Source organism: Struthio camelus, chromosome 6 (genome assembly GCF_040807025.1).
Source record: "Struthio camelus isolate bStrCam1 chromosome 6, bStrCam1.hap1, whole genome shotgun sequence".
Taxonomy (NCBI): domain Eukaryota; kingdom Metazoa; phylum Chordata; class Aves; order Struthioniformes; family Struthionidae; genus Struthio; species Struthio camelus.
In genome coordinates this window covers 26773500-26799956 of record NC_090947.1, presented here as the reverse complement: position 1 = coordinate 26799956, position 26457 = coordinate 26773500, and the positions used below count along the sequence as shown (strand labels likewise).

General features: G+C 36.8%; 1 protein-coding gene across 8 annotated transcripts in view; it reads left to right on the top strand.

Moving 5' to 3' along the window:
• SLC4A10 (solute carrier family 4 member 10) overlaps positions 1–26457 on the top strand; it is a 153449-nt gene that overhangs the window by 79039 nt on the left and 47953 nt on the right. For all 8 annotated transcript variants that reach the window (XR_694208.2, XM_068948787.1, XM_068948786.1 and 5 more), the window contains exons 5-7: positions 2827–2987; positions 14018–14206; positions 25860–25951. Coding sequence is in view for 7 of the 8 variants with exons in the window: in XM_068948787.1 (XP_068804888.1) it covers positions 2827–2987; positions 14018–14206; positions 25860–25951 (442 nt within the window). In the remaining variant the exon portion in view is untranslated. The remainder of the gene's footprint in view (positions 1–2826; positions 2988–14017; positions 14207–25859; positions 25952–26457) is intronic.

Genomic DNA, 26457 nt, shown 5'->3' with positions numbered 1-26457 from the left:
TCAAACTGATTGAAACTCAGATGGATGTGATGGATAGTATGGCAGCTATAATTATGTGAGCGCTAATAATAGTTTCCTGTGGATTTTTATCTTGTGCTTGAGTAGCTTTCATGTCTGATTGACACCATCAACTCTAATTAAAGCTGTTTTCATGATTTAGACATTTCGAGTAGTTCTTGTCCATGTGGCCACTAGTGAGATACAAGCTTGGGTTATGACACGTGGAAGGTTGCCTGCCTCTGTCCAGTCACCTATTTTCATGATTTTTTGTAAGAACTTTTTTTTATACCTCTGTTCAAATCAGTCTGTTCAAAAGAGAGGATATCAAGGATAGGCTGCAACTGTATAGTCAGATAAGCAATGTTGGAGACTCTTTACCTAAATAGAAGGTGATGACAGTATGGGATTCCTAATGAGATTCTGTAAGAATCTTTGCTTGGATCATTCTTTTTAGATTACATTTGGCATGATTTTTAATCTCTTTTTGAATCAGAATAACACAAAGATGATGCTCCATTAGAAATAAATAGAAATTCCCAAGCTTAGAGACAGTAATCTTACAAAACTCCTAAAGGGATTAGAGAAACAGACAAAAAATAATAAGGTAGGGCGATGTATATTAAATGTAAGCTAAAACATAAGAGAAGAAAGGGAAGAAAAGGCGAAAATGTAGATAGTTCATAAACCCTCGGAGGCAATAGTTGAAGTAGGAGAATTAATGCATCACATCTGTGACATAATGGGTGCAAATAAGTCTAACATTTTTAGCTTGGAAACACGGGCACCATGAATAAGCTAGGAGCAGCCCTTTCCTTGGGAGTTCAGGTGCAACTGCAAAATGAAAAAAAATGAAGAAAATCTTTTTCTTTTCCCCCTTCACATACTTCTTTGTAACTTTGCCGAGTTGTTGGAGCTCATCCCTTTCAAACTATGGCTTTGAAATTGGTAGGAGTAGGGTTATGGAAAAATGGAAGAGCCAAAGGGAGTAGCCTAACTAAGTTTGGAGACAGAGGGAGGGAAGGGAGGATTGCAATGAGGAGAATGAAGATTAGAAATCTGATGGAGAGAAGTGTCTCTGGGACAAAAATGAAATGTGGAAATGGGTTAGAACAGAGCAAATGGAGGGGAAAAAATCTTTAAATATAAAGAGCCAGGAGAGGGCTGGACACGGGAGACTGGAGTTTTTGTAGGAACAGAGGAGAAAAGGAGTTGGAGGCAAATTGGGTATGAAAGTGATGGAAAAGTAATTAGGAGGCAGCTGGTGGAATTGGAAGAAGTGAAAAATAGAAGAGAGGAGGCATACAGGCAATGAGTGGTCACACAGGCTAGGGGCTCCTGGCTGGTTAGGATCAGAATCTAGTAGATAGTGACTGGAAGGGGGGAAATGTTATCTAAAATGTGAGCACACGTGCATGTTTTATGGGTAGGAGCAGAGTGAGGCAGATGGGACAGGAACAGAAGAGGACAGCTATGTCTAACGTGTTAGTGTGCTGCCAGGGTTCATAACACTGGAAATCACTCTGCTCTAGAGATCTTAAGGCTCAACGTTTCCCTGTTGTCAGGAAATAACTGTGGGGGTGCTCTCAAAGTGTGAGTCTGCTTGACGTCTCTGCTTTCCAGTCCATAGAGAGAATAGCAGAGCGCTGTTGCCGATGAATCCACTGATAGAGGTTTGTGCTGTGGCTACAGCTGTTTAAACCTGTTAAGGTTGGCAGGCTGTGTGATTCCACACAGTAATATCTGTGTATGCTTGGAAGACTTAATAACTTTAATTCAAAACACTACTGCATATGACAACAGACCTTTCTGTTTTTTGTTTAACACTTTAATGTAATTTATATCAGCAAATAATTTAAAAAGTCATAACAGAAAAGTCATCTAGCTGACTAGTAACAGAAGACTTTTGTTCATGCCGGTTTCTTGTGTCCTGCAACTGTATTGAGTCCAGATTTATACCACACCTGAAAAGACGAGAACGAGACTCAGATAGTCAGATAGGATTATGCTGCTAGATTCTAAGGTGCTATTTCTTGTCATTGACATGGCTGTTTTGTCTGAGTAAGGCCTTGAAAGACTGTGCCCAGGTGTTTACACGTGGCTTATGTGCTCTTGTATGTGCCTATGTCTGTGAGGGTTTTTTTCTCATTTTAATCAACTGAACTCTTGAAAGGTCGTGTAAATTTTGTGAAAAAATTGTGAAAAAAGTCCTGAAAAGTTGTGCATGTTTCACTGCGTTTATGAGTAACTTCACGTGCTTAAGAGCACCTAAGCTAACAGAGTTCTTAAAATGTCTTTTGTGAAAAAATAATGGTGATGATAATGGATTGAGGTTCTGTGAAGTATGAATATGTCTGTGTATTTTACTTCAAGTGAACAATGTCTCTTTACTGTGTTGTGATTAAATTGAACTCTTCTTTTGGTGTTTACTCCAACATGAAAATTTAATGGAGAAAATACTCTCCTGTGTATTTACTGTTTATAAATTTTCTTTTTGTCTGCCACAAATTCTTCTCCTTTATCTTTTCCAGTTGTTATAGAGATAGCATTTTATGCCAAAGGATTAACCAACGTTTTTGTAATATACAGTAATTCTTTCCTAAGCTGCTGCTTTTTTAATCTCTGAAGTCAGAATTCATCTTCAATAAAAGATACAATATGGCATTGTGTGGGAAGAAACAAACAGGGGAATTTTCTCATGTTTCCTGCAAACTAAGAATAAATTGACATCCAAAAACATTTTTACCAGTGTTATTTTGATATCCATGAAAGTAATGTATTTTTCATTTCTTATGCACAAAGGAGTTATAGAACTGGTTGTTTGCACAGGTGGTTAAAGTTTGAAGAAGATGTAGAGGATGGTGGAGAGAGATGGAGCAAACCATATGTTGCCACATTGTCACTTCATAGCTTGTTTGAGTTGAGGAGCTGTATTCTGAATGGCACAGTTCTGTTGGACATGAGAGCTAACTCCTTAGAAGAAATTGCAGGTATGTATTGGTGTTGCATTTATTACTTATCAAAATTAATTTTAAAAATCAAATTATACATTGCTGATGAGAAAGCTGTTGCAGGAATACATGTCAGTTCAGTTTAGAAACTTCCTCAAAATGTTTTACTCAATGTATTGGAAAAGAATCTTAACATTTAACACAACTGCTAAAACACTGTATCAATGCTTATTTGTGTAGATTTTGCTATTTTAGAAAATGATCTTTACACGAAGGAGGGAATTAAAATAGAGCAGAGAGCACACTGAGGATATGTTTCATTAGAGCTGCTATGTTCTCTGCTCCAGTTGTGCCACTTCGCAGTGTGAATGTTGCATATACTAACTTCCACAGACTGAAGCTATTGTTAAGCTAATTGCAGACATCTATCTTAAAAAAAAAAAAACATTGAGGAGTTTTCATCATAATTATGTAACACAAAAACAGACAAATGGAATCTTTCTTGTTTAAAAAATACACATTCCTGAACTGAGCATGAAACAAAAAATTAAGTGCACATTTTCCAAAAAGCGTTAGCTTCTGTAGTTAATAGTGAGTGCATTTTTTCCAGTGCTGGTATATTCAGCAGGTACAATTGTAGAACTTTTGAGGACTGTAGAAGCAGAAGGGAAGAGAACGTAGTAGATGAGCCTAGTCTCCCAAAAATAGAAGTGCGATTGAGATTGGATTCTTGTATTCCTGGTGTTTCTGCCAAAGGCTCTATCTAACTAGTTAAAACAGGGGACTTTTTGGTTGTATATTTGTTGCTATAATAGAGCAGGTTGTCAGAGGCAGTATAGTACAGAGGTATAATGTAGAGCCTCAGGGACTGCTAAAACTCCAAAGGTTGCGTGGCCCTGCTAGAAACAGGCAGTACAATTTATTATGCTTATTTCCCTGATTCTCCCTTCCATGAGAGAAGACACAGAGCAAAGAGCTGTGCTATTTTATAATCTGGAGTCTCTAATTTTCTGCTTAGCAACCCTTTAAAGACTAGTCTCATGTTCATCATGGTTATTGGAGTCTGGTCCCAATATGGAGGATTATTTACTTCCCTCCTCTCCCTAGGATATCTTGATTTACGTCTACTTAAAAGTTTTATCTTGCCTTCACTTTCATGGATTTCACAGCGTTTCTGATACTGGTGCTCTATCTCTAAATCACATAATCAAAAGTTAATTTTTATATAAATACCTTATTAGATTTATAGTGTTCTGCATACTACAAACTTTGCTTACAGAAGCAAAGCATGAAGCAGCAGATGGTAAAATAGGGAAAAGAGCACTTGCACTGGAGAAAGTGTATGAGTTCTTGTTGGGCCTTTTGGATGCCTTATCTCAGGCACAAAGTAAAGTGTTTTCAGAAAATGTAAGCTATACTAAACAAAGATAGAAACCTTTTATTTTAGATAAAGGTCTAACACTCAAAAAGAGATTATAAGGAAAACTGTGCTACTGCTGGTATGAAAATCTATATAAGGCCAGATAAAATTTATTCTAGTTATTTAGGTAACCAGGTAAGGCAGATACTGTCCAATAGGCTATATCTTACAGAGGAATTAAAATTGGATGAGCTGGTGGCGGTTGCTTTTTGCATTCATCTTTCTCAAATTGTTTATGTCAAAGTGATGCAATATATTATTAATCCAAATCAGCAGAAACTTGTGTGGGTTTCTACTGAGCTGAGATCTGATTCTCTGATGAATCATGGACTGAATCAGAGCTTCAGAATTTGTCCTGATTATGATAAAAGATAAACATGAAGGCTAAAAAGCAGCTGATTTGCAAGAACAAAGGTGTTTGTCAGTATGTCACTTTATTATTTATTAATTTTTTTAAATTAAGAACTACTCAGATCAGCTGCCTGCCACTCTTTTATTGCTGTATACTTTTATAGTACCCTAGGGCTGTCAAGCTTGAAACTTGGATCTTTAAAGAAGAACATTTTAAAACTTTTATTTAAGTAGGTTAAAAAGTATTGACATAATATAAAAGAACTCCAGCAAAATTCATTTTTGTTGTTTTTTAAAGATACTGTATGGTGAGACCATGATGAATTCCTGCTTATAGTTTCTTAATCCCTGGATGTTAGCTGCAGTCAATTTTTTGTTGTTGTTTTGCTCATGTTTTGAACATATCCCAGAACTCCAGAGTTCACAATCTTAATTCAGTTTTGAGACTGAATTAAGTCTCAAAAGTCTCAACCAGATGTAAGTTGTCTTTCAGTATAGATTTTGGGGAGCTAGTGTAATGCTATTTTGAATCAGTCCTGCTTCTGGCATCTCGTGATTTGTTGATTAGGAAAACTTATTTCTTCTGAGAAAAAGCTTTAGAATGATTTTCTTGAATTAGTGTGTACAATTTTTGCTTTAAAAGTACAGCCTTTTGTGGCAGATATTTTTTGTTTTCTTTGATCTGGGTGGTGGGCGTCTGTGTAATAAGGTGAGCCGATACATGACAGGGTTTGCATGGGTCTTGCTTTGTCTTTAAGAAGGGACTGCTTCCCCTTGCAGCTTTCATAAGCGAGGATGGTAATATTTCTTAACAACTTTGCAACAGGTTCTTATTGCAAGTGAGTCATTCTGAAAATTACTGATGTTATGTTTTGGGCTTCTTCAAAGAGATTTTTATTTCCTATAAATAAAGTTGCTATTCTGTTTGCTTTCTGGATGCTTTTACTATTATTTGCAGTGCAGTCATGCTGTTTTTCTCTTCCTCAGTCAAGATCCTGTGCAGTTTATTACTTTAAAACTACATAAGTAATTCCTGCTCTCATGTGTTTGTAAACTGTTACAAAGAGTATGTTGCACACATTAGCACTGGGAGGAAGAAAGACTTTTAACGGTAGTGATGACATCCACACCATCAAGGTGTATCTGCTATATAAGATAGAAATTTGATAATCCCAGGTAATGTAATAGGCTACTCTTTCGCCATAACAATGACTGCTAGAGCTGAAGATGAGATAGAGCTTGCATGTCTCAGGAAGTTCTGTCCTGTCTCTCCTACTCAGTTGTTGTTTACTGTCAATGCTTGTAGTCTTATTCAAAGTGTGCTATCCAATTGAAACATTGATGCCCTCCTAGAGCTGGTATGTGTTCCTGTCATATCTGACAGTTGAGACACCTTAGAATTTAAAGAAATGGTTGGCTTTATTCAATGTTTCACTCTTGTAATTTAACACTTTAGCCATTCTCATGCTAGGCTGGTCCAATGATGCTGACGGTCAGTTTTTGTGTTCTTCTCAGTGCTGTTATGTATACCCTGTGGAACTGAATTTGTTAAATTGAATGTACCCTGTGGTTTTGTTTTAGGTAGCACTCCTAAATTAACTTTAGTTCTTTTCTTTCTGAGGAATAATTTATTACTATGATTTTATTTTTTTAATGTACTCTATTGATATTTTCTGCATTACTATATTTAAACATATTTATCTTGTGAGAACAAATAAACTAGTTATGCACGTTCACTTTCATATTACTTGCCTTAACACTGTTAGGGAGAAATGTGTATAATGTATTTGCTGTTAATGTCTTGCTATCTGGGCTGCATTCCAGTTTAAAATTATATTTCTGTAAATGCAGTGCCGGTCTTTGTATCCTTGAAAGAGTTATACTTAATCTGCATTGCTAAATTGAGACAAAGAATTCCTATTTGTTTTAGTCAAGGCTTTTAATCTATAAACACGTATTCACTAAAGCATTAAACCCCTAGCACTTAGCCCTTGAAAATGTCTTTTATTAAAATCTATGTTTTAAGACTTTAATGGGCTTGAGGTAAAATCTACAGATGAAAAACAAGTTTTATACTGTTTGTATGGCTTTCAGAACATTTTGTATTTCATCCCTGGAAGCTGTTATTTCTGCATAAAAATATTTTGGCAGCATTGTTGCGGTGAGAATTTTTAAATCATCCTGTCTTCCAGCATGCCCATTGTTTATTAGATTATTTTTCATTCCAACTCTGTGTTATTAAAAAAAAATCACTTGATCTGCAAGATTGCAAATTTCTTTGGACAAGCGACCAATTTTCCTCATTGCTAAAGATCTTATTCATACCTATGATGCTGTATTCACAGACAATACTTTGTTTTAGTAGACTCCTGAGATGAATTTCGAACTTGGTCATCATACAGCTCAATTGCATGTTAATTCCTCATATTTCTCAAATTGTTTTTGAATTGTATTTGTTCCTTGAAAATAACTTGACTCCTTTGTTAAACTTGATCCTGTTTAAAAATGCACTTTCATTAAACATCTTTTAGGGTTTTTCATTACTGTTTTTAGTGTTTGATATTCTTTTTTCATATGTGTGTGCAGTGGCTCCTATATCAATAAACTAGCATTGCATGCACAAGGAATTCCTTTGAACATTTGATGTAGTAATATTTTATTGATCACTTCTGGTATAGAACATATGCTAAAAGGAAGTCTGAAAAATCTATGTAATCAAACCAATTTATTTTGGAACTTGTCTCTTCAGAGATATTTGCCAGAAGCTAGCTGCACCATTAGAGAACTGCTTCACTGTGTTGTTCAAGTTGGCAGATGAAAATGTTCTCTTTTGATATTTTCATTTAGTTCCTTTGAAACCATGCAGATTCTCAAATTACCATCTGGTTTTTTGATTGTAACCACTGAATGAACCCAAAAGGTTCTTCCACTTAACATATGATGCCGTTTTCTGTCATTTGGTTCAAAAACTGTTCAGTCCAGCCTTTAATGGCAGTACTTTCTTTACGATATGAATCATGGATCTTGCATTTTCTTGTAGTTGCGCTGAGTGTACTGTGAACAAATGTCAAATACAAACTGTGGCCACAAAGTTGCACAGTTCTTTGGTGACTTGCACACATTTGAAATATTAAAGAGTCCCATTTATTTTAAATAAATAATTTCAATTTAATAAGTTTGTATTTTTTAAGTTAAGATTTAATTATTTAATTTATTTCTTCCCATGCTTTCCAGTCTAGAGTTCTGGCTGTTTTTTCCCAAGCAGTCTTTCAAATGTTCCTCACGATTGAATTTTCAATCTGTTTAACAGCTTAATCTTGTGATTGAGGTCACTGGACTCTGTGCTCAACAACTCAGCGTATTACATCCCAAGTGTGCTATTTTATTGATTTCAGTAATATCATGTTAAGCTTTCAATCTGAACAAGTCTTGCTTTGCCTTTGTTTGCTTTCAGCTATGCTACTTCATAATAATGACATATTTAAACTGGTTCCAGCTTAGATTTTATTTCACTGGAGTCCTTTGTTTCAGCTACAACACTTATATGGTATTATGTTTCTGACAGTGCTTTTATGACAAATTTAACATTTATTATGAACACTGTAACAGGACATGGGATTGCCTGTGAGCAGTCTGCTTCTCTGTTTGACCCTCCACCTGTCTTTTGTTCGACTTCCACCTTGTCACTTACCCGGGTTTTTGGCTTTGCTTACTTTAGAGCTTGCAGTGCTGTGATTGCTACTACAGAGAAACCTTCATCAGATTTTGTTGCTTTATCTTTGCAAATTGTATGTCTCTCACCAACTTCTAAGTTGCATGGTATCTCCTTTGTCTGTATTTTCCCGTGCTAACCACAAATTTGGAATTTTTTAGATTTCACAGGGAGTCAGTCTCAGTTTTCTTCTTGGATATAGCGATAGAACGAATGGCACTCATTGCTCTCATTCTGTTTAGAGATGCAAAATATCTTGTTTTACTAGATCTCCATTATTCTTTGGGTAGCAACCACTGTGGCATACTAGCATAGCTCTGAATTACAGCTCTGCTTGCCCTACGTGCTGCGAGCTAGGAATTTTAGCCTTGTCTCTACTATTTAGTGCATTTGACTATTTTTGTATGTTCATATGTTTTGTGTACATGCTAACTCTTGTTCTTCAGTAAAATTGGAGCTTCCTACCTTAGAAAGCAGATACTGTCCCTCTTTCCTTTTGAAGTAATTTAGCTGAAAAGTTGAACAAAGTAATTTCCGGTAGAGTTGAACATAGAATCCAACTCTTAGTCCACTTGAACACTTTACCTCTTTGAATGAACAAGCTAAACCAGCTAGCTTAGATAGCTTGTTTACAATCACTGTTGTAAACACCAGTCCTGGTTCACAAACGCAGTCCAAGAATCCTAGTCGTTAGTCTCCTGTTGCTCTTAGTAACTGACTAACTAGAGAAGTGAATTAAGTGTCCCTGTTACTGACAGGTTAGCATAAAGGACAGCATTTCAAATGAATATCTTGCATAAAGGACTGCTTCATGATTGTGTCTCCTTCTCCCCCCCTTTTTTTTAAGGAAGGGGAATCCAACCCCCCAAAGCAAACACACCTTGGCTTTTAAATGAGGTTTTGTAGTCAGTAGTTGTTGCAATCATGATGCACAGAAAAGTGCTTGTGTCCCGTGTGATTTTTTTTTTTTTTTTTTTAAATCTCATTCTGTCTTGCAATCACTTAGTTATACAATGTGGAAGTTTGAGAGGTGTAAATACCATCAACCTCCCTGGTATATACTGGGTTCAGTTGATTCTGCTGTAAACTGCCAATGCCAGCCTGTATCAAGAGCATAGAGCTCAGCAGTTCAAAATATTTTGTATGTTGAACAGCACAGAAAAAAAGAGCTCTGGATCTTGGTTCTTTACTGACCAGTACAGAAGGCAGGCTGCGATTAGTCTGTATAGCTATTAGACCTTACCTGTCCTTCCTGGAAAGGATGAATATTAGTCATTTGTCAGATAACACTGACGGGTAGTTTGGTGCAAATGCAGTACACCTTTGATAAATTTGTTTCCTTCTGAAACTTTCCTGTAGTATTATACGTGAGGCATTGTGCACGCCGTGAATGTGAAACAGTGGGGTTCTCATTCGCTTGGACCCGGGATGGCTCTGGGTGCGGGGTGCAGCACCTTCAGTAACAAAGCTGCGATGTTTAATAGACGTCTCCACAGTGGACGAAAGTGGCTAAAAGGCTTTTGGATCGTAGCTGACCCTAGAAGTGGGATAGATGTAGTTTGCTGTGCTGTGTTTGTGCACGTGAGCCAGACCGTATTTGAACCAGTTTGAAGTATCTGCATCCATGACGCTCTGATTCACAGCACGGGTAAGTTGTTCACAGATGATGAAGAGCTACATTTAAGCTAGTATGATAGCTTGTTTAAATGTTTGCACATGCTCTCAAAATTAATTTACAGATGAGTATGTTTTATATAAATGATATATTTTAACTGAGTCTGAGTAGAGAAAGAGTTCTTGAAGTTAAACCTGAGTACTACAAAAACCCAAGTTTCTTTACATCTTTTTAAATGGCCTGGACAGTGAGAATGTTTTGGCTTTAACCGCTTGAGAAATGATTTTGCGGTTGCATGCTAAATCAAGACTCCTTACGGAAGAAGCATTCCACTTCAGGGTTTCTGATATCAGCAGGTACGGTACAGTCTGAGCAACTGACCGAGTGGGTTACGTTCTATCCCTGGGTATTCCATGTCTTGCTGAAAGCTCCTCGTGGCTGTGAAACAACCTTGAAAAATCTAATGCTAAGCTGTGTCTCCGGCTAGAAGGGGGCTCTGCAGGATGTTACAGATTGTTCCAGAGGAAAAAATGATCTCAAAAAAAAAAAGGGGGACAACCCCCAAACTCTTACTTTGTAATGTTACTGAACATAGAAACCCTGGAGAATCTCTGTTGTTATACAAGAGTACAGCTGAGATACAATACTGTGAAGCTACAGGTCTGTAATCTTTTCTCTATTTTGTTATATGGAAGTTGGAGAAATGGTCATGCGCTCTGGAAACTTTGGAAAGTCTTTTACACTTTTGTAGGTGCAGCTTCAGGTGATGGGAGCATGTGGGATCCTCATCTCTCAAGATTAGGGAAATAGAGCCTAGTTTGAAAATGAGATGTTTAAAATGCTTTTATTTGCCATTTCCTGTCAGGCTGTAAGCCCTGCTGCCCTTGTTCTCAAGCCTGTCTTTGCTATCAGGAGGGTTAACATTGGCGTTGCAGAGGCGGGGGGCTTTTAAAAGAGCTATTGGGAGGCATAGCAGGAAACTGAAGTGGAATCCATTAATGGCAGGTGCTGATGGCGACAGTTTTTCTTCTTTTCTTACCTCTTACTTGATTTGCTATCCAAATCTGTTTAGAACAGGTTTGGGGAAGATAGTGAAATACAGGCGTCAGACAGTAACCTGACTGTACCAAAACTCCTACAGTTGTACTGCAAGTGGGTTTGTATCAAAGGAATGACAACTTGGGGCAGGGGGAGGTATTGAGACAAGTAAACAAGTCTTTATTCTTCCCAAATATGGTGAATCTTCCTGCTTTACATGGTAACTGTGTGGCAGAAGCCATACAGTAAGGGGAAAATTGTCATGAAAGAAGACGACGCAAGGTAAGCCACTTTCCCCTCACACTGGCAGGAAACTCAAGTTGTTAGCCACCGTGCTGGCACATGGCTTACCACGCACAGGTTGTGTGACTGTTAGTTTGGCAGAGCACCCAATCCAGGCAAGGAAAAGGACAGGGATATGAGTTTATTTTCCTGGCATTTTCTCTCAAGTGGAACATCTTAAATATTGACATCTGGCATTTTCTCTCCTCAAGTGGAACAACTTAAATACTGACATCATCTGCAGCAGTTAATATATTTAATATGGAAAATACTGTAATTCCAGGAATGACACCAAACAAGTGGAGTTCCACTGATCTGTAAACAAGGTGATGTCCACAACCCTAAATTTGCCTATTCTAGCGGAGTCCTTTTTTTCAGCTCTTCCTTTTGATTTCTGTCTTAGAGCAACTTGAAGAAGGTAATCTTTGTTTTTGCATCTTCTACAATTTGTCTTTTGGCCAGCAGAATTATAAAGGAGGGGAAGGGGATATTTTCAGTTGTGCTTTAGCACAGATGCCCTAAGTTGTATATTTATTATTGATATTTTTCTCTGAAGAGCACCTCTCATGTTACAGTGGAGTAAACTATTGACCTGTTTTGGGAACAGTGACATGCACATTCATGTGCAAAGCCTATCTAAAGGGAAGCTGGTCTTATCCTCAGGGCAGAGGCGGTTCCCCAAAAGGCAGTAGAACTGAGCAAAAGAGTGGACAGTTTTCATGGAGATGGTGCTTTGCTTTTTGTCTTGTGTTCCAAATTTGTCCTTATTCTTGGCTCCTTCTGAAAAAAATCTTACAGAAGACTCTTTCTTTTGAACTTATCTTTTCTCTTGCCTTTCTGTCACTTGTGCTGCCCTGCCTCTCTATCTTTTCCCTTAGAGTTGAGAGTAATAGCAACAATGTGTGTGTAGGCTGGAGGCTGGTGTGCAGAGATAACTGACCTGGTTGGGTTTGAGTTAGCCCAGGAATTGAAAGAGCCCTTTAGCGACAGGTGAGACATCTCCAAGACAGGTTTTAGCTTAGGTTTTTAGCTTAGGCACAGCACTAGGCAGTATTACTCATGGGCACGAGCTGTTAGGTCAGCACAGCTGTTAGCACTGCAGAGTGCAATTGCTGGCTGGGGTTAAATGCTACATTGGAAACCTCTGCACTACTCTTTGTTGTCAGATATAGATACATCTACTATGTTTGCATCTGTCTGTGGCTCAGTTTTTCTATGGACCTGTCTTTTTTTTGTGTGTGTGTTATTAAAAAAAGCTGTAAATTCTTTGATTATGTCTTTGTAGTGAAATATGCAGGCTCTTTATGATTCAGGCATTTTTATAGCTCCAAAAGTATCTATGTATGACACATCAGTTTATGTGAATATTGAGAATTTTAGAAAAACTGCTCTGTGTGTGTGTGCTTATATATGTATATACAGTGCATGGTTGACTGTAGCAATTAAACTCTGCATTTAACCAGCATGCTTGTAGTACCTCTTATTCTCTTCTTTTTTCTCTTGCTCTTGGCAGTTATCAGAGACCTGACAAATTATGTCCCTACTTATTAGGGTATCTGCTTTTTATTTTTTCTGCTCTGCTTGCTTTGCCACTGAGTTTGCTGGTAGAAATGACTCCAACGCAAGAATCATGAACTGTTTGAATTTTCAGTACAGAAGTTTCTGACTCAGCTTGTTATATTGCTATTTCTGTGCAGCACAGTTTCTCCTAATGGATAGGCAAGGACATTGTGTGCTTAAATGATGTTTTATTTGCTCTGATCCATTTTTTCTTTTTTCTTTCTTGTCCTTTAAAGTATTACTACTGTTGCTAGCAGGATTCTCCAAAATAGTTATTAAAAGAACCCTACAAAACCCTCAACAGTTTCTTTCCTGCTTGAAATATAAGGTGCATATATTTATTAATAGTTTTGAATAGGGATATATGAAAGCATTTTCTGCTGGTGGATTTCATGCTGAATCTTTTTATTCCAATGACTGCAAAATTTGTTGTTATTTTCTAGTGGGGGGGGAAGTTTCATTCACACATTAATGTAATGATTTTCTTGTGTGGACATATACACCAGGCAATAGAGTGAGATCCTATTAGGTATTTCCAAAAAATGCTGTACGTTTTCCTGTATCCTCTTATCTGAAATTTCTTATTACTGTGCTAAAAGTATTGTTATTATAAGCAATAAAGAGCTAGGCTGTGATCTTCCATTGTAAGTATAAAGGGAATAAAAAAGTTTTTTCTCCTCACAGCAAGCCATTGCTGGCTGGCAAATAAGGTAGGGGTTATATGGGGGGAAAAAGCCTCAAAACACCCGATACACATCATGATGCTGGGTTTGAATGCATTATGTATAGGAGTGCTTAGGGACTGATATCAAAGTTGCATAGGTGACCTTAATTTGGCAACTATGTGCCTTTTGAGGGATTGAATTTGTTACATTGATAACATCCTTTTAAAAAAAATTTTTTTTTTTGGAGAGTGAAACAGTTCTAGGTATCTTTTTACCATTTAATTGTGTTGCATTTAAATGGAGAAGAAATTGAAATGCTTTATTTGTAATCCTGTAGGATACTAACTGTTATTATTATAGTTTCTTCAATAAAGTCTTTCCTCTCTCTCCTCTTTATTTGATTATGCTTATTTATTTATTTTTCAGATATGATTCTGGACCAGCAGGTGGGCTCTGGGCAGCTCAGTGAGGATGTTCGTCACAGGGTGCATGAGGCATTACTTAAGCAGCATCACCATCAGAACCAGAAGAAGCTGAGCAACAGGATTCCAATCGTGAGATCCTTTGCTGATATTGGGAAGAAGCAGTCTGAGCCCCATTCCATGGATAAAAATGGTAATGCGTTGCTTTCTTTTACATTTCAGAACTTGCAGTAGCATCTGCCTGCTCAATATCCTCTGTGCTTTTGTACCTACAGCTTGAACTGAGAGTGATTCTGCTCTGAAAAAATTGCTGTGTCAAAATGGTACCTTTTAATGAGAGAATGATTCCTCTTTTGCATTCAGAAAAACACTTGTTTAAATTTGGAATTCAGATCTATGGCACAATTTAGGGCTATGCAGAGATATCCAAGTGAACTAGCTCAGGCATTGGCAGTAGGTTAGCCACATTGATGTGACACCCCATTCTGGGTAAATGGCGTTGTGTATTATCCCAGGTGGAGTACCGCTCTAGTAGGTCTACTGTGCTTTTGGCACTCTGTGAGCTCCTTCACAGTGAGCTGGAGCATCTTCGCACAGTGTTGCTCTAAACTGTGGACATACTCCACTGGTGCCAGAAATGTTTTTTTACTACTTTTGATTCCTGTTGACCCTGTAGGGCCTATTTACTTAAAGTATCATGAATTGTTATAATAGTTTCTCAGTCTGTGCACACATGCTAGCTTCTGTTCTTGGATTTGTATTTAAAGGCACGAGGGCTTGTGTTTTTGTAACTGGATGATAATTGTATACATTAGGTAGCATTCAACTGGTATTTCAGATTTCATAGTGAGTTTATGGGGTTGGAAAATGAGAAAAACATTCTCAGGATGATACTGTTGGAGAAACAATACAAAGAGTGTACACTGTTCTGTAGAAAATTACTTTTTGGAAAATTATATTTCATAAAAATGAGAGAGCAAGTCTGCAGAGTGCTTCTACAGTAAAGTATCAGCTTAAATTTTTTCTTGTTTTTATAGACGCCCTTAAGCTTTATTGTTGTTATAGGTTAACCATGATGAAGCATCTTTTCTTATTGCCCCTTCTTTACGTACACACATGCCCATGTAATGAAATTTGCAGCCAAATTTTGCAAGTAGATAAAATTACTCACTTGCTAGTATTATCCGCTGAAGATTTATTGAGCCTTTGCATCCAGTATCATCACAATACCCACAGCTTTTCTGTCCCAGCATTGCTGAACTGTGCTGACTCTTATCACAGGAACCACCTTAGCTGCAGTAAAGTCTCAGTCCCTTCTGCTCTCTCTCTGTTCAGGGCCCCACTGAGTTCCTCTATCCCTGAGGATGTGGGGAGCGAGGAAAGCAGTGGTGCAGGAGAGGAGTATGATGTGGGGCCTTTGGGCAGGAGGCTGGGGTGCAAGTGGTGAGGAGGTTTGGTCCAGAAAGGCGGGACTGGTTGTATGGAGACTACTTTTTGTTCCGAGGAGGGATCTTTTATTTCAGTCATTGTAGAATAAAGGTTTAATAGGTACTTCTAAATATAGGCACTTCCCTGGGGAAGATTATCCGACCTAGAAGGCAGCGTATAATTTCATCTGAAGAGGATATTAAATAGAAACATATTCATTATGCCAATAAATCATTTTAAGAGTAAGGCAAAAATAATTCTCGTGGTTATTAAGATGTGTGTGATTATCTATATGAAAGTATAAAAGTAAAACTAAATAGAACCATTTAAACTGTCTGTCCTTCTTCAGGTAACTTTGCTGTTGATTCATGTAACTTTGCTGATAGCTTTAAACACATTCAGGAGGATGGAAATATGAACATTTTAAAAAAGTTAATGCAATAATGTTCCTATTTCTCAATTTCCACAGGAGGAAAGATGGAAGCCTGCATTCCCTAATCTCTTTTGCAATATGTAACGGGGAAATTTTTAGGTCTTATCTAACAAATAAGTAATAGGTCTCCTTAAAAAGATCCCTCAGGGCAAGCTGTGGAAATATCACAAGCCACATTTCAGTAACCTTCTCTGTCTGTTAGTAGAATTCGTGTAGTAACATCCACTTCAGTAACATCTCACTTTTAGCCTGGGTTTCTTGTGGTCACCTTCATATCTTTATCTAATTCTCAAAGGAATAAATTCTGGTCAGCATCTAAGAGCATATTAAACGCTATAGTTTCATATACTCAATGGTTACATGATTCTGTATGTAGGGAAACACAGTCTTTACATGGGCTTTGTTTATTGGTGCTTATTCTACAAGGTGAAAAGGTACTTAATTGCAGTTCACGTGTCTTTGTAGAGGCTCCTTCAGCATTTTAACCGCTAGTTAGAAAGAATCAGTAACTTTCACTATGTTACTTGAATTAAGTTAGATTCTCTATAAACAATACAAATAAAAGTAATTTTAGGAACATTTATAGAGAAGTATCTAAATTGTGGTAAAGTTTTCCAAAAACAGTCACAGCTGTCTTTTATTCAGTTTGAAGCATTACTCTTCTACTTGCACCCGTAAGTGCTAATGCACACTTGGCAGTCTTCTGTATGGACCTCTTCAAAGTAGATGCTTGCCCTGCAGAGAGAGTTTGGTTTATTTCAAATTTATCTCTTATGGTACATTACTATGTTATATTAAATAGTTTGAACCTCCTTTTATTACCTTCTGTGTACTAAAATTAGTATTACCTTTAGAAGAACAAAATTCAGTCTAAATCTTTGCTTTGCAAAGGAAGCTCAGTTTTTTTTCCTCCTCAAAACAAATAAAGTAAATAAGCAGCTCACAGGCTTGAGTGGCAATAGTTGTCCCATATTACAAGATTAAAGGAGAGTGGAAAGAGAGATTATTCTGTAGAGCTGCCTAATTTCAGGCACACTGTCTGCTGCATCTTCTGACATACTTCTAGGCATTTCTGAACCCTGGGTACTTGCCGTACTACATAGCGTGTAAATTATGCAGAAATCTATGCTGAGTTTCTCAGCCTTTGGGAATCCTGCTGCCATTAAAAGCTTGACCGTGGGCATGAGTGAGCTTTCTGATCACGTGCTCTCGCTGTTGCCTTGTGGTCCACCTGCTATAGTCCAGCTGCGGTATGATGCTGCACCTCTATGTTTCTTTTTAGATTGCCATTTTAAAAATAGGAATATTGTACAAGCTTCTCTTAATACTACAGCAATGAATTGTAAAAATATGGTTTTGGATTAGGTGAAAGCTAAAGAAAATATGTGTAAATATATGTAAAAGAGAGCAAAATCAAGAGATATAAATACCTTCTATTAAGGTCAAGAGGGGGCTGTGAGTCACATCTTTGTTTCCTGAGGACAGACTGGTTAAATCCAGTCAGGGCTTCATCTTAGCCTGCTTAATGCCATTTGTGCACACATGTTATATAGTATGTATGAATGTAACGTGTTCTGAATATTGCCAACAGTACCAATATCCTTCTCTCTCAGTTACAAAAAGTGTATGAAAATAGTGAAATATTTTATTATTGCTTTTGCTTTCTGGATGAGAAGGTTAATTCACAAAAGACTGGCCCATCCTCAGGGAGAACAAACAGATCATCTCAGGTACTACTGACTAACGTACAGCCAGGAGATGAATCCAGCCTTATCAGAGGTCAGAGCTGCTCAGAAACTGTACATGCTTGAGAAGGTCCAGTTCTTTGTCCTTGCTCCAATGAGGCAGGGGAGGCTGGAGACTTCAGCTGCACAAACAGAAACCGTCAGTTTGGTTAAATTTGGGTTTAGTGCAGACAGTGTAACTGGTACAACCCTTAGTGGCCTGTAATTTGAGAAGTAGGTGGTTCAGAGCTATAAGTCCTTGCCATCCAGGTTATGTGGTACAGCTGAGAATGCAGATGCCCTTCCTTCTTCAAGTTCTTGACTCTGCTAGTTTATCAACATATCCAAATCCAGACATTCAGGATCAAAGCCTGAAAGCAAAGTCATAAACTTAGATTCCATACGTGGCTGTGCTACTGACACTGTGATATCTTTATTGGAAGATAGTTGTACATATGTTCTCCCTCCATTTTTTCTTTGTTTAAGAGTCTGTCAGACCACCTAATTAATTTGCTTTGTATTTAGGAGTATTATCTTTTGTTTACAATGGCTTTTCTTCACATCCTCTGCAGGGCTAAGATGTCAGGGTGCTATGGATTTACCATGCATTTTTAATGCTACCATGCTGTGTTTAACTTTCACTTTTCATTAAGCATCAAAACTGTGAGAATTAAAAGCCTGCTTTTGATGTTCCAATAAAAAGCGGCAGTCAAATTTGGCATAAGAGCAGCAAAAATGATTATTTTTTTTAAGTCTAGCTTAACACCAAATACGCAGAATGGAGGGTGACCGATAACTTTAGCATAACTGCTCTAAAAGACAGGTAAAAAATATTAATCTTTGTCATTAGTAAGTTGTCTTTAGAAACTTTGGTTTGGAAAACCGTTTAGCTGATTTTTAAAGAGATTCATAGGTTCTTCACTCTGCTGCTTGAGAACTGTCTGTAAATTCCTATGGCATGGTCTGAAAAGCCAAATGCAAATTACAAAGCCAAATTACAAATATACAACATCTTTCTATTATTACAGGGATGCTAAAGTCATTTTGTAAGCCTCTCCACTTTCATAGATGGTCTGCAATTCAGGATTTAAGTGTATATAGCAGTGTAGCTGATTGAGTGAAAATGATGTTAGGAAAAGTTCTCATAATGTAAATTTTCTTTTTTTGACTAGCTATTTCACTTTTAGTCTAGACTTCGGAGTGTGTGTATGTGTAAAATGGGATCTAGTAGATCTTTTATTGAAAAAAGTTGAAGAGCAAGGAACTAGGGGAGAGGAGCATAGCAGGATATGGGACTTTTCGGCAAGGTGCATGGGAACGCACTTTACAAGTAGTGTTCTTTCTCCATTCTAACAAGATCATATGCATGTTTTCTGTTCCATATGTGTGCCATTTATATCTGCTTCTCCCGCAGCCTCAGAACACACACTTTGTTAGAGGAGAAATCGCATTACCTCTCACATCCTGATGGATTTTGAGAGATTTTAAGATTTTAAGGTTTATCAGTATGCTAGACAGGTTGAAGAAAGCAATGACATATTAGATATTTTCAGTCAGGGATGTTCGGAGTTAACAGCATGATCTGCTATAGCAGCTTAGTTTGACGTGTACTTTTCCCAGCCTTTCTCTGGTTTTTTAAGTTAGCATGATTTGCCAGTTTGGACTACTTAATTGTTTTATGGCAGCAAACGCATGCAGAGGAGACTGAGGCAATGTTTGAACATCTAATTTAGGACAGTATGCTTTAGTATCCCAGAAAGTCTAAATTACTAGTTCAGTGATAGTTTTTGTTATGTTTATCCCAGCTTCCTAATCTTTTGTCATCAGTTTAAGCGTTCATACCGTAACTCAATGCTAGCTTACAGCATGTGAAACTCAAATGATGTCAATACTACCATATGGAGAGATAGGCATTGCTTGGACCCATATGAAGGGGAAGGGAGGCATTCCTGGGTGAGTAAACATGTTCATCCCTCTTGGGGATAGGCCACATTGAATGTCATATGTCTGCCCGAGTTTTCTGTCAGAGGTGATTTTGGCTCAGGAGGATTCCTCCATCTTTCCTTGCAGTGAAGCCAAACCCAGTGTTAATTAGTTCTAGCTCAGATTAGCTAATGCTGTATTTCTTGTTTTAGATTCTTTTCAAATGTATTAATTTTAATGAACATTTGTTATCCATAGGTTTTTATATTATTGAAATATGACTTATATTTAAAAACATCTGCATCTGATATTTATACTTTCTTTCTTCACATTTCCTTGTATCCATGATAAAATGTATAATCTATATGTATACAACTGTATCATTCATCTTTGTATTTCTTTATTTTGCTCTGTCTTTGTTGTGTCTATCTCTAACAGGCTCATCTCATCTCTGTATCTTCCTCATCTCCTATCCTTTGGGTTCTGTAAACTCCCTGAAGGTTCAGAGGTAGTATAAATACCTATTCTTGCTTGGGCTTCAGATCATTTCAAATGTACACCCATGTCTTCATCTCGGTTTCTTGATAGCATGCACCTTCTTGCTATAGTGATTAAAAAAAGTCTCAGGCCCTTGTCAGCAACTGTGGCACATTTGTGTGGAATGGTGTCCTTTTGGGGGGGAAAAAAAGAAGTGATATTGGATGCTATTTCTTTATAAATCCATTTCTTTGCATCAATTTATAAAATTGCAAGTTATAGCATTTTAGTTAAAACTGCATGGCTTCATGTGAATTATGTTTGAGATTCAGGCCTAGTATTAGAAAAAACTGGTAAATTGGCTTCTTCCATATCGTCTTCAATGTGTGTCATTGGAGAGCACCAAATTCTGCTTGCAATTATGCAGGTACAATGGGTGTGACAATGCCCCTCCATTGATTTAAAATCTTATGCAGCAAGAGGCCTAAAAGCACATATACAATTCATCCTACAGAGATGATATTACTGCTCTGTTATACTGGAACTTTACCATATGCTTAGCAAAAATTACTGCTTTTTGAGCTTTGCTTTTTGATCTGCACCTTTGTTTTCTGATCTGGACAGTGAGTACGTTTAGATTTGGAAAGCTGATAACTAGTTACAGTGAAAAGCATGAAGATTGTTATAGTTGGCTTGCAAAACAGAAAATTAGTTGGGAATGGGAAGAAATATATACATTTTAGAAAAAAAAACCAATAGCTTTTGTTAGTTGCAACCGGTTTTTGCATTATCTGCAGTAGGTATCCGCATACAGCGTTCTTGCCTTTTGTCATGGACGTTGTAGAGACCTCTTGGATTTTGATTAATAAATACAGTAGTTATAGTTAAAGGTCTCCACCTGTGGTCACTTTAGCTTTGAATTTTGGGGAATGAAAGTATGTTGTATATTACGTTCACTTACTGAGATTTTTTTTTTTTTTTTAATTTGACAGGACTAATAGTTGAAAATGTTGAGTACTCTGATAATCTGTAAATGAAAACATCTATTACTGTAACAAATATGGACCTTACTTGGATGAATTACTTGAATTTTCAAATGGCTTGGCTTTGCATGAAATAATGTATTTTGTGTGAATTTTTGCTCTTTTCTTCAAAACTGTGGCAATTTCACATTATCTGAAAAAAACATTCATTTTCTGCACACACCAATTTAAAATATAGTTTTAAAAAGGCTTGCTAATACATAGATAAGCCTTAACACCCATTCTGCTGTGGGTTTCTCTGCTAAGTATTAAGTTCCTTTGAATGCAGGCTGGGTGTTTCAGTGATATCACATTGTGCATTTGATTGACGGATACTTAAAAAATTTGAATGGCTCTCTGATGACTTCTCAAAGAATGCAGCTTTTCAAATGCTTTATGTAGACAGAGTGCAGTATAAATCAAGGCTTTTAAACTTTAGATTTATAGGACTCCAAGTTCTGTATTGCACTCTTAAAAAGTAAAATACTGTATTTACCCCCCACAATGCACAAATAAACATTTTGCTCTCGTGAGCTGAAAAGGAGCTAGCAAAGACTGTGCGTGGAAGAGCTGAGTAAATGATGAGGCTGTTGCTGCTCTTATTCCTTCTTATAGGGAGTTGATGGTTTATGCATTCACCGTTCTTATCAGCTTAATTCCCCTGTTGCCAGTTCAGAGAGTTAATAAACGGTCTGAGGTAGACTCTCGCTGAAATCAAGAGAGTGGCTTAAAATCAGGAGGTACACATGTCCTTATTGGATGAAGCTGGGTAAGATGAGTGTTTTTCTCGGATCAGATATTTAAAGCCTGGCTGGCGTTTGATAGTGACAGTGTGAGGGTTTTTTGTTTGTTTCTTGTTTTGTTTTGTTTATATTTAGTACTTTAAAGGCTCACCTATTGTAAGAATCACAGAATCACAGAATAAGGATAAAGTTTGGAGAAAATTTGACATTGGTATAACCGTATTCCAGAGACAGTTTGATACAGTGGTCACTGTTGGGATTTTGGTGAAAATTCAAGAAGAAATGCTCTCTTTTTTTTTTTTTAGTCTAGGTGTAGTGCTTGCATTCATTAAGATAGCTCTTCAGGTGATTGGTGTTTCATGGGACTACCTGGTGCCAATAACTGTGCTGCTCATTTAGAGAGAAAAAAAGTTGCTGAAATTAGAATGGGGTCAAGGATAAAGCACGTATATATTTGTCAATGTGCAGTAGCAATCTGAATTTTTTTAGTGACATAGGAAAACTAGTGTAGCTTGGTGATGCAACTGTTTACTGGGCTGCAGTTATTGTACATTTGCTCCTACCCCTTCAAGAACTATCCGTGTGCTTAATGGTATTCACCTCAGAGTAGTTCCCTTTAAGTCAGTGTGGAATTAAACACAAAATTAAGTTCATTTATAAATCTTTGTGGCTTCATATCTCAGGAATTCAGATAGCTACCAAACATAAAAATAGCAATGCAAGTGCCTTGCAGTCCTGCTCCTAGGGAGAGGGCCATCATGGCACTACATCCACCTGTTCAAAGCGCAAGGTATATTGACATTTAGGAAACTAAATGTGTATAGGAGCAAAAATATTTCCAAAAAACCAGTAACCTTTTGCCTTACTTTTCTGTTGAAGGGCATCTAGACTCCAAAGAGGACAAGTAACCAGCTTCCCGTTTTATTGAATATATTGTTACATAAGTAAACGTGTATTCCTACAGCATGTTAAGATACTCTCAGAAAACGTTTCCCATCACTGTCATGTAGAGAGGTTTTTTTCACTTTTCGCTACCTTCTCTTCTTTTTATCTGTGATTGTTATTCAATCCAGTAATAAAAAAAACTTGTTGTTCCAAGATTCAGAAAGCTATCTTAAGTTACAGAGCTATTTAAACATCTCTTACTGCCTCAAGGTAAAACTTGTGTTCTTTCTCATTACTCTGGCATATGGGAAAATCAAAATTTGAGGTCTTCTGTTGGCATAGAAAAAGAGCATATGCTGTTCTTATAAACTTCACATACTTACTGGTTGTGACTTTTATTTCCCATCATGTGTATTTTTACTCCCTAAAAGAAAAGTGGATACAACATTTAAAGTTAGCCTTTAGACCATTATGCCAACTGCTTAGAGGCTTTTCACATCTTAAATTGTAGTGTTGGAACTTCAGTATTCATAGCAGGTGGTCCATGCTCTGACTTTTGTAGGTCACAATTTTTGATATAAATATTTGATATCTCTGCTCTCATTCTCTTGAATTGTTGGGTCCAGAAAAAAAAATATAAATGTAAATCCAAAATTAGTAACAGAGATAGACTGCCATCTCTCTTGCTTTCCTATGGATAACATCTTCATAACATAGTGTGCATAGTAGCATGAGTGATTATTACAAATGTTTCCCTTTGTATAGAGCCTAGAATATTAAGAAGAATGTAAAATGAAGAAATTAAGAGTTAAGCAAGTCTAAATTTACTGAGTTTAGGACTTCCTGCAAGTAAGTTAGGGCAGAAATCTTCCCTGAGCATTTTATGACTCCTTTTATAGAATTACATTATTAAAATCACAAAAATAGTACAGAAATCATATTTATGTATTCATTTTAAGAGTTATAAAACTACAGATGAGTCTTGTAAAGCATAAATCTAAGACACTGCTTAATAAACTTAGTTTAGAAAACAGTAAGCATGAAAACATGAAGTAATGAATGTTAATACATAGTCTGAAGGTGATGGTGGAAGACCTTGTGACAATGATGGAACTCAGCAGTATTTTTCTTAAGTTCTAATTAGAACAGACAAATTGAATGACTGTTTATAAGCAGTTTGCATATTTAATGATTAGTGGGTTCCAATTTGCAAAAGTTTTCCCCGTGACATTTCAGGAATTAATACTCTTAAATTAAAATTATTTTATGTGAATTATTTTAAGTTACATTAATATGTTCTTTTCTGAAATCAAACCATTATTCTTGTCATATAGAAATTCTAATCCTGACTTATTTTTATTGTAACTACTTGGTTAGATTAATATGCTAGTTATGTCTGTTTTTCTATCATATTGTCTTCATTTCACTGTAGTGCTGAACAAAACCCCAGATTTCTGTTCTTATTTTGATCTTTCTTTTTCGTGGATCAGGGAGAAAACTGAAATATTTACATTTTTAAGATTCATGCATTTAATAATAAGATTTCTAATAATAATTTTTGAAGTGTTCCATCCCAGTACTTCTAACCAAAGGGAAAACTCTGTAGCTAAGCTACCAGAATGCAGCACGAGAGCCTGAAAAGTGTTTTGTGTCATAAGAGATTTGCTTAGTGGAAGATGAAATGTTGATTTTCATGAAAACCCACCTCTTCCTTGAGCAAGTGTTTCGGCTGGGAATTTACGACCAGACTTAGACAGGGATGCTATATTGCTTGACTGTGACAAAAAGCTGAATACTGGAGATTTTTGGCCGTGATGGAGATACTCTTGCAAGTCTCCTGTCATCTGTGGGCCAAATTCTGCACATTACTCTATATTTCCTAATTGTGGCTGAGGATATCCTTGGACTGCAAATGTGTGTATCAAAGATGTGAGAGGGCATGCCGTGACTTTTTGAAGTACCTAAACAGACAATGTGCCTAGCTTGGGACTTTCTGACTGTAGTCTTCTTCAAGTATCTTGAAAATATGATCTTTATTATTATGCAGTTTAGTTCTGGTGAAAATCAACCTAATGTTTTTACGTCCAAATTTCTCAGTCATGTAAGAGACTTTATTTGCCACGAAACAAATGCATGATGAGACAAGACGCTGACTGTGGGTCAGTTGGACTCTGCAATTACTGCAGTTTTTCCTGGGTATTTTTTAGGGCAGTAGGAGATAGTTGGCTCGTAGATTTAGTACTTCTTCCTGCACCTTGTTATGGTGTTCAGAGCTGTGAGCTGCTCCAGCCCTGTCCGTGTCAGGGAGAGAATAACAGTGAGGGTAAATGGGGTCTTCAACGCATGGGGTTTGTGTGCTGCCCTGCTGCCAGCCCCACACCTTCAGCGCGTGCGCTGTGGCCTCTAGCCGTGCACGGCTATAATGTTGGCATTAAGTAAAATATGCTTCATGTGACGTTTGCTTGTTACTTAATCTCGTTCTTCTTTCTTCTTTTTTTTTTTTTTGCCTTTATTGGCAAAGTTTTGTTGGTCGCAAGCCTTATCATCTGTTTTCATAACACTGACGTATGTTTAAACAGTTCTCATCTTGAGATATTTTTAAAAGTTCTCGAAAATACTTTCTTTACTAAATTCTCACTGCATTTTTTGACAATGTGTTTGCTGAAACTTTTGTTTTATCCATGTCAATATTGCATTGATCAATACTGAGTGTTTAAATCATCTTAATTACCAATACAATTATTTTTTTATGGTAGCCCACTTTTACACTGTTTTGTAGTTGTTACCACAGTGAGGGCATACACACATGAGAAATGTATGCGTATGGTGATCCTTTTTATTTTGGTGAGGAGTATTCTAGTAGACAGATATTGCCAAAAATTAGCAGCTCCTCAAATTGCTGCAAAAACTTTGTAAATGCAGGACCACTTCAAAAATGATATCTTAAAAGCATAAGCTTTGATTGGCATAGAAAGGTCGTCTTCCAAAATTCGAGTGTTTTACATTTTCTCTATTACGTTCTCCACTTCCTAGCTGCACATTATAAATGTTCTGTCTTTTGAGAATGTGTTATTCTAAATAAGTCTTTAATTAAAATTTCATGCTTAGATATGTTTTATGTATGTACAATATGAAATATATGTTGTTGTTTAATGTTGATTTGTTTATAGAAGTAACTGTTAGTATTCTGTAATAATGATATTGTTTTTAGCAGGTCAGGTTGTTTCCCCACAGTCTGCTCCAGCCTGTATTGAAAACAAAAATGACGTGAGCAGAGAAAACAGCACTGTTGATTTTAGCAAGGTAAGTGTTCATTGACTGCAGAGAGAGCTTCCTTTACTATAAAATAGATCTTTTAAATTAAATAAAATGAATCTGTGTGAATCAGGAAAAGTTTTAAAGTGACAATTCTACTTCAGTATTAATTTTCATGTGTATTGCAACACAGAATTTGTACATAACAAAATAATTTTTCATCTTCCCAATAAATTTCTAGTAGCAAGAAATCCCAGTGCAGAATCATATATATACATTTCACTGCGTAACAGTATAATAGGTGTATAGTTTTAGGGTGAGCTTTTACAAATGAGTAGAAAATGATCAAGGTAGGAGACTAAATTAGACTTCTTATAATTCAGATTTACCTCTCAGATTTATACTTTTTGTGGAAGTAATGCATGAATGCAAACTGTGCTTTTTATAACCTGTTCTCGTGGATTCCAGATGTCTCAAGCAGAATGTGTTTCTGTAAACCTATAACTTAATTCTTTTGGCAAGCCAAGTTATTTCAGTACACTTCACAAAAGATG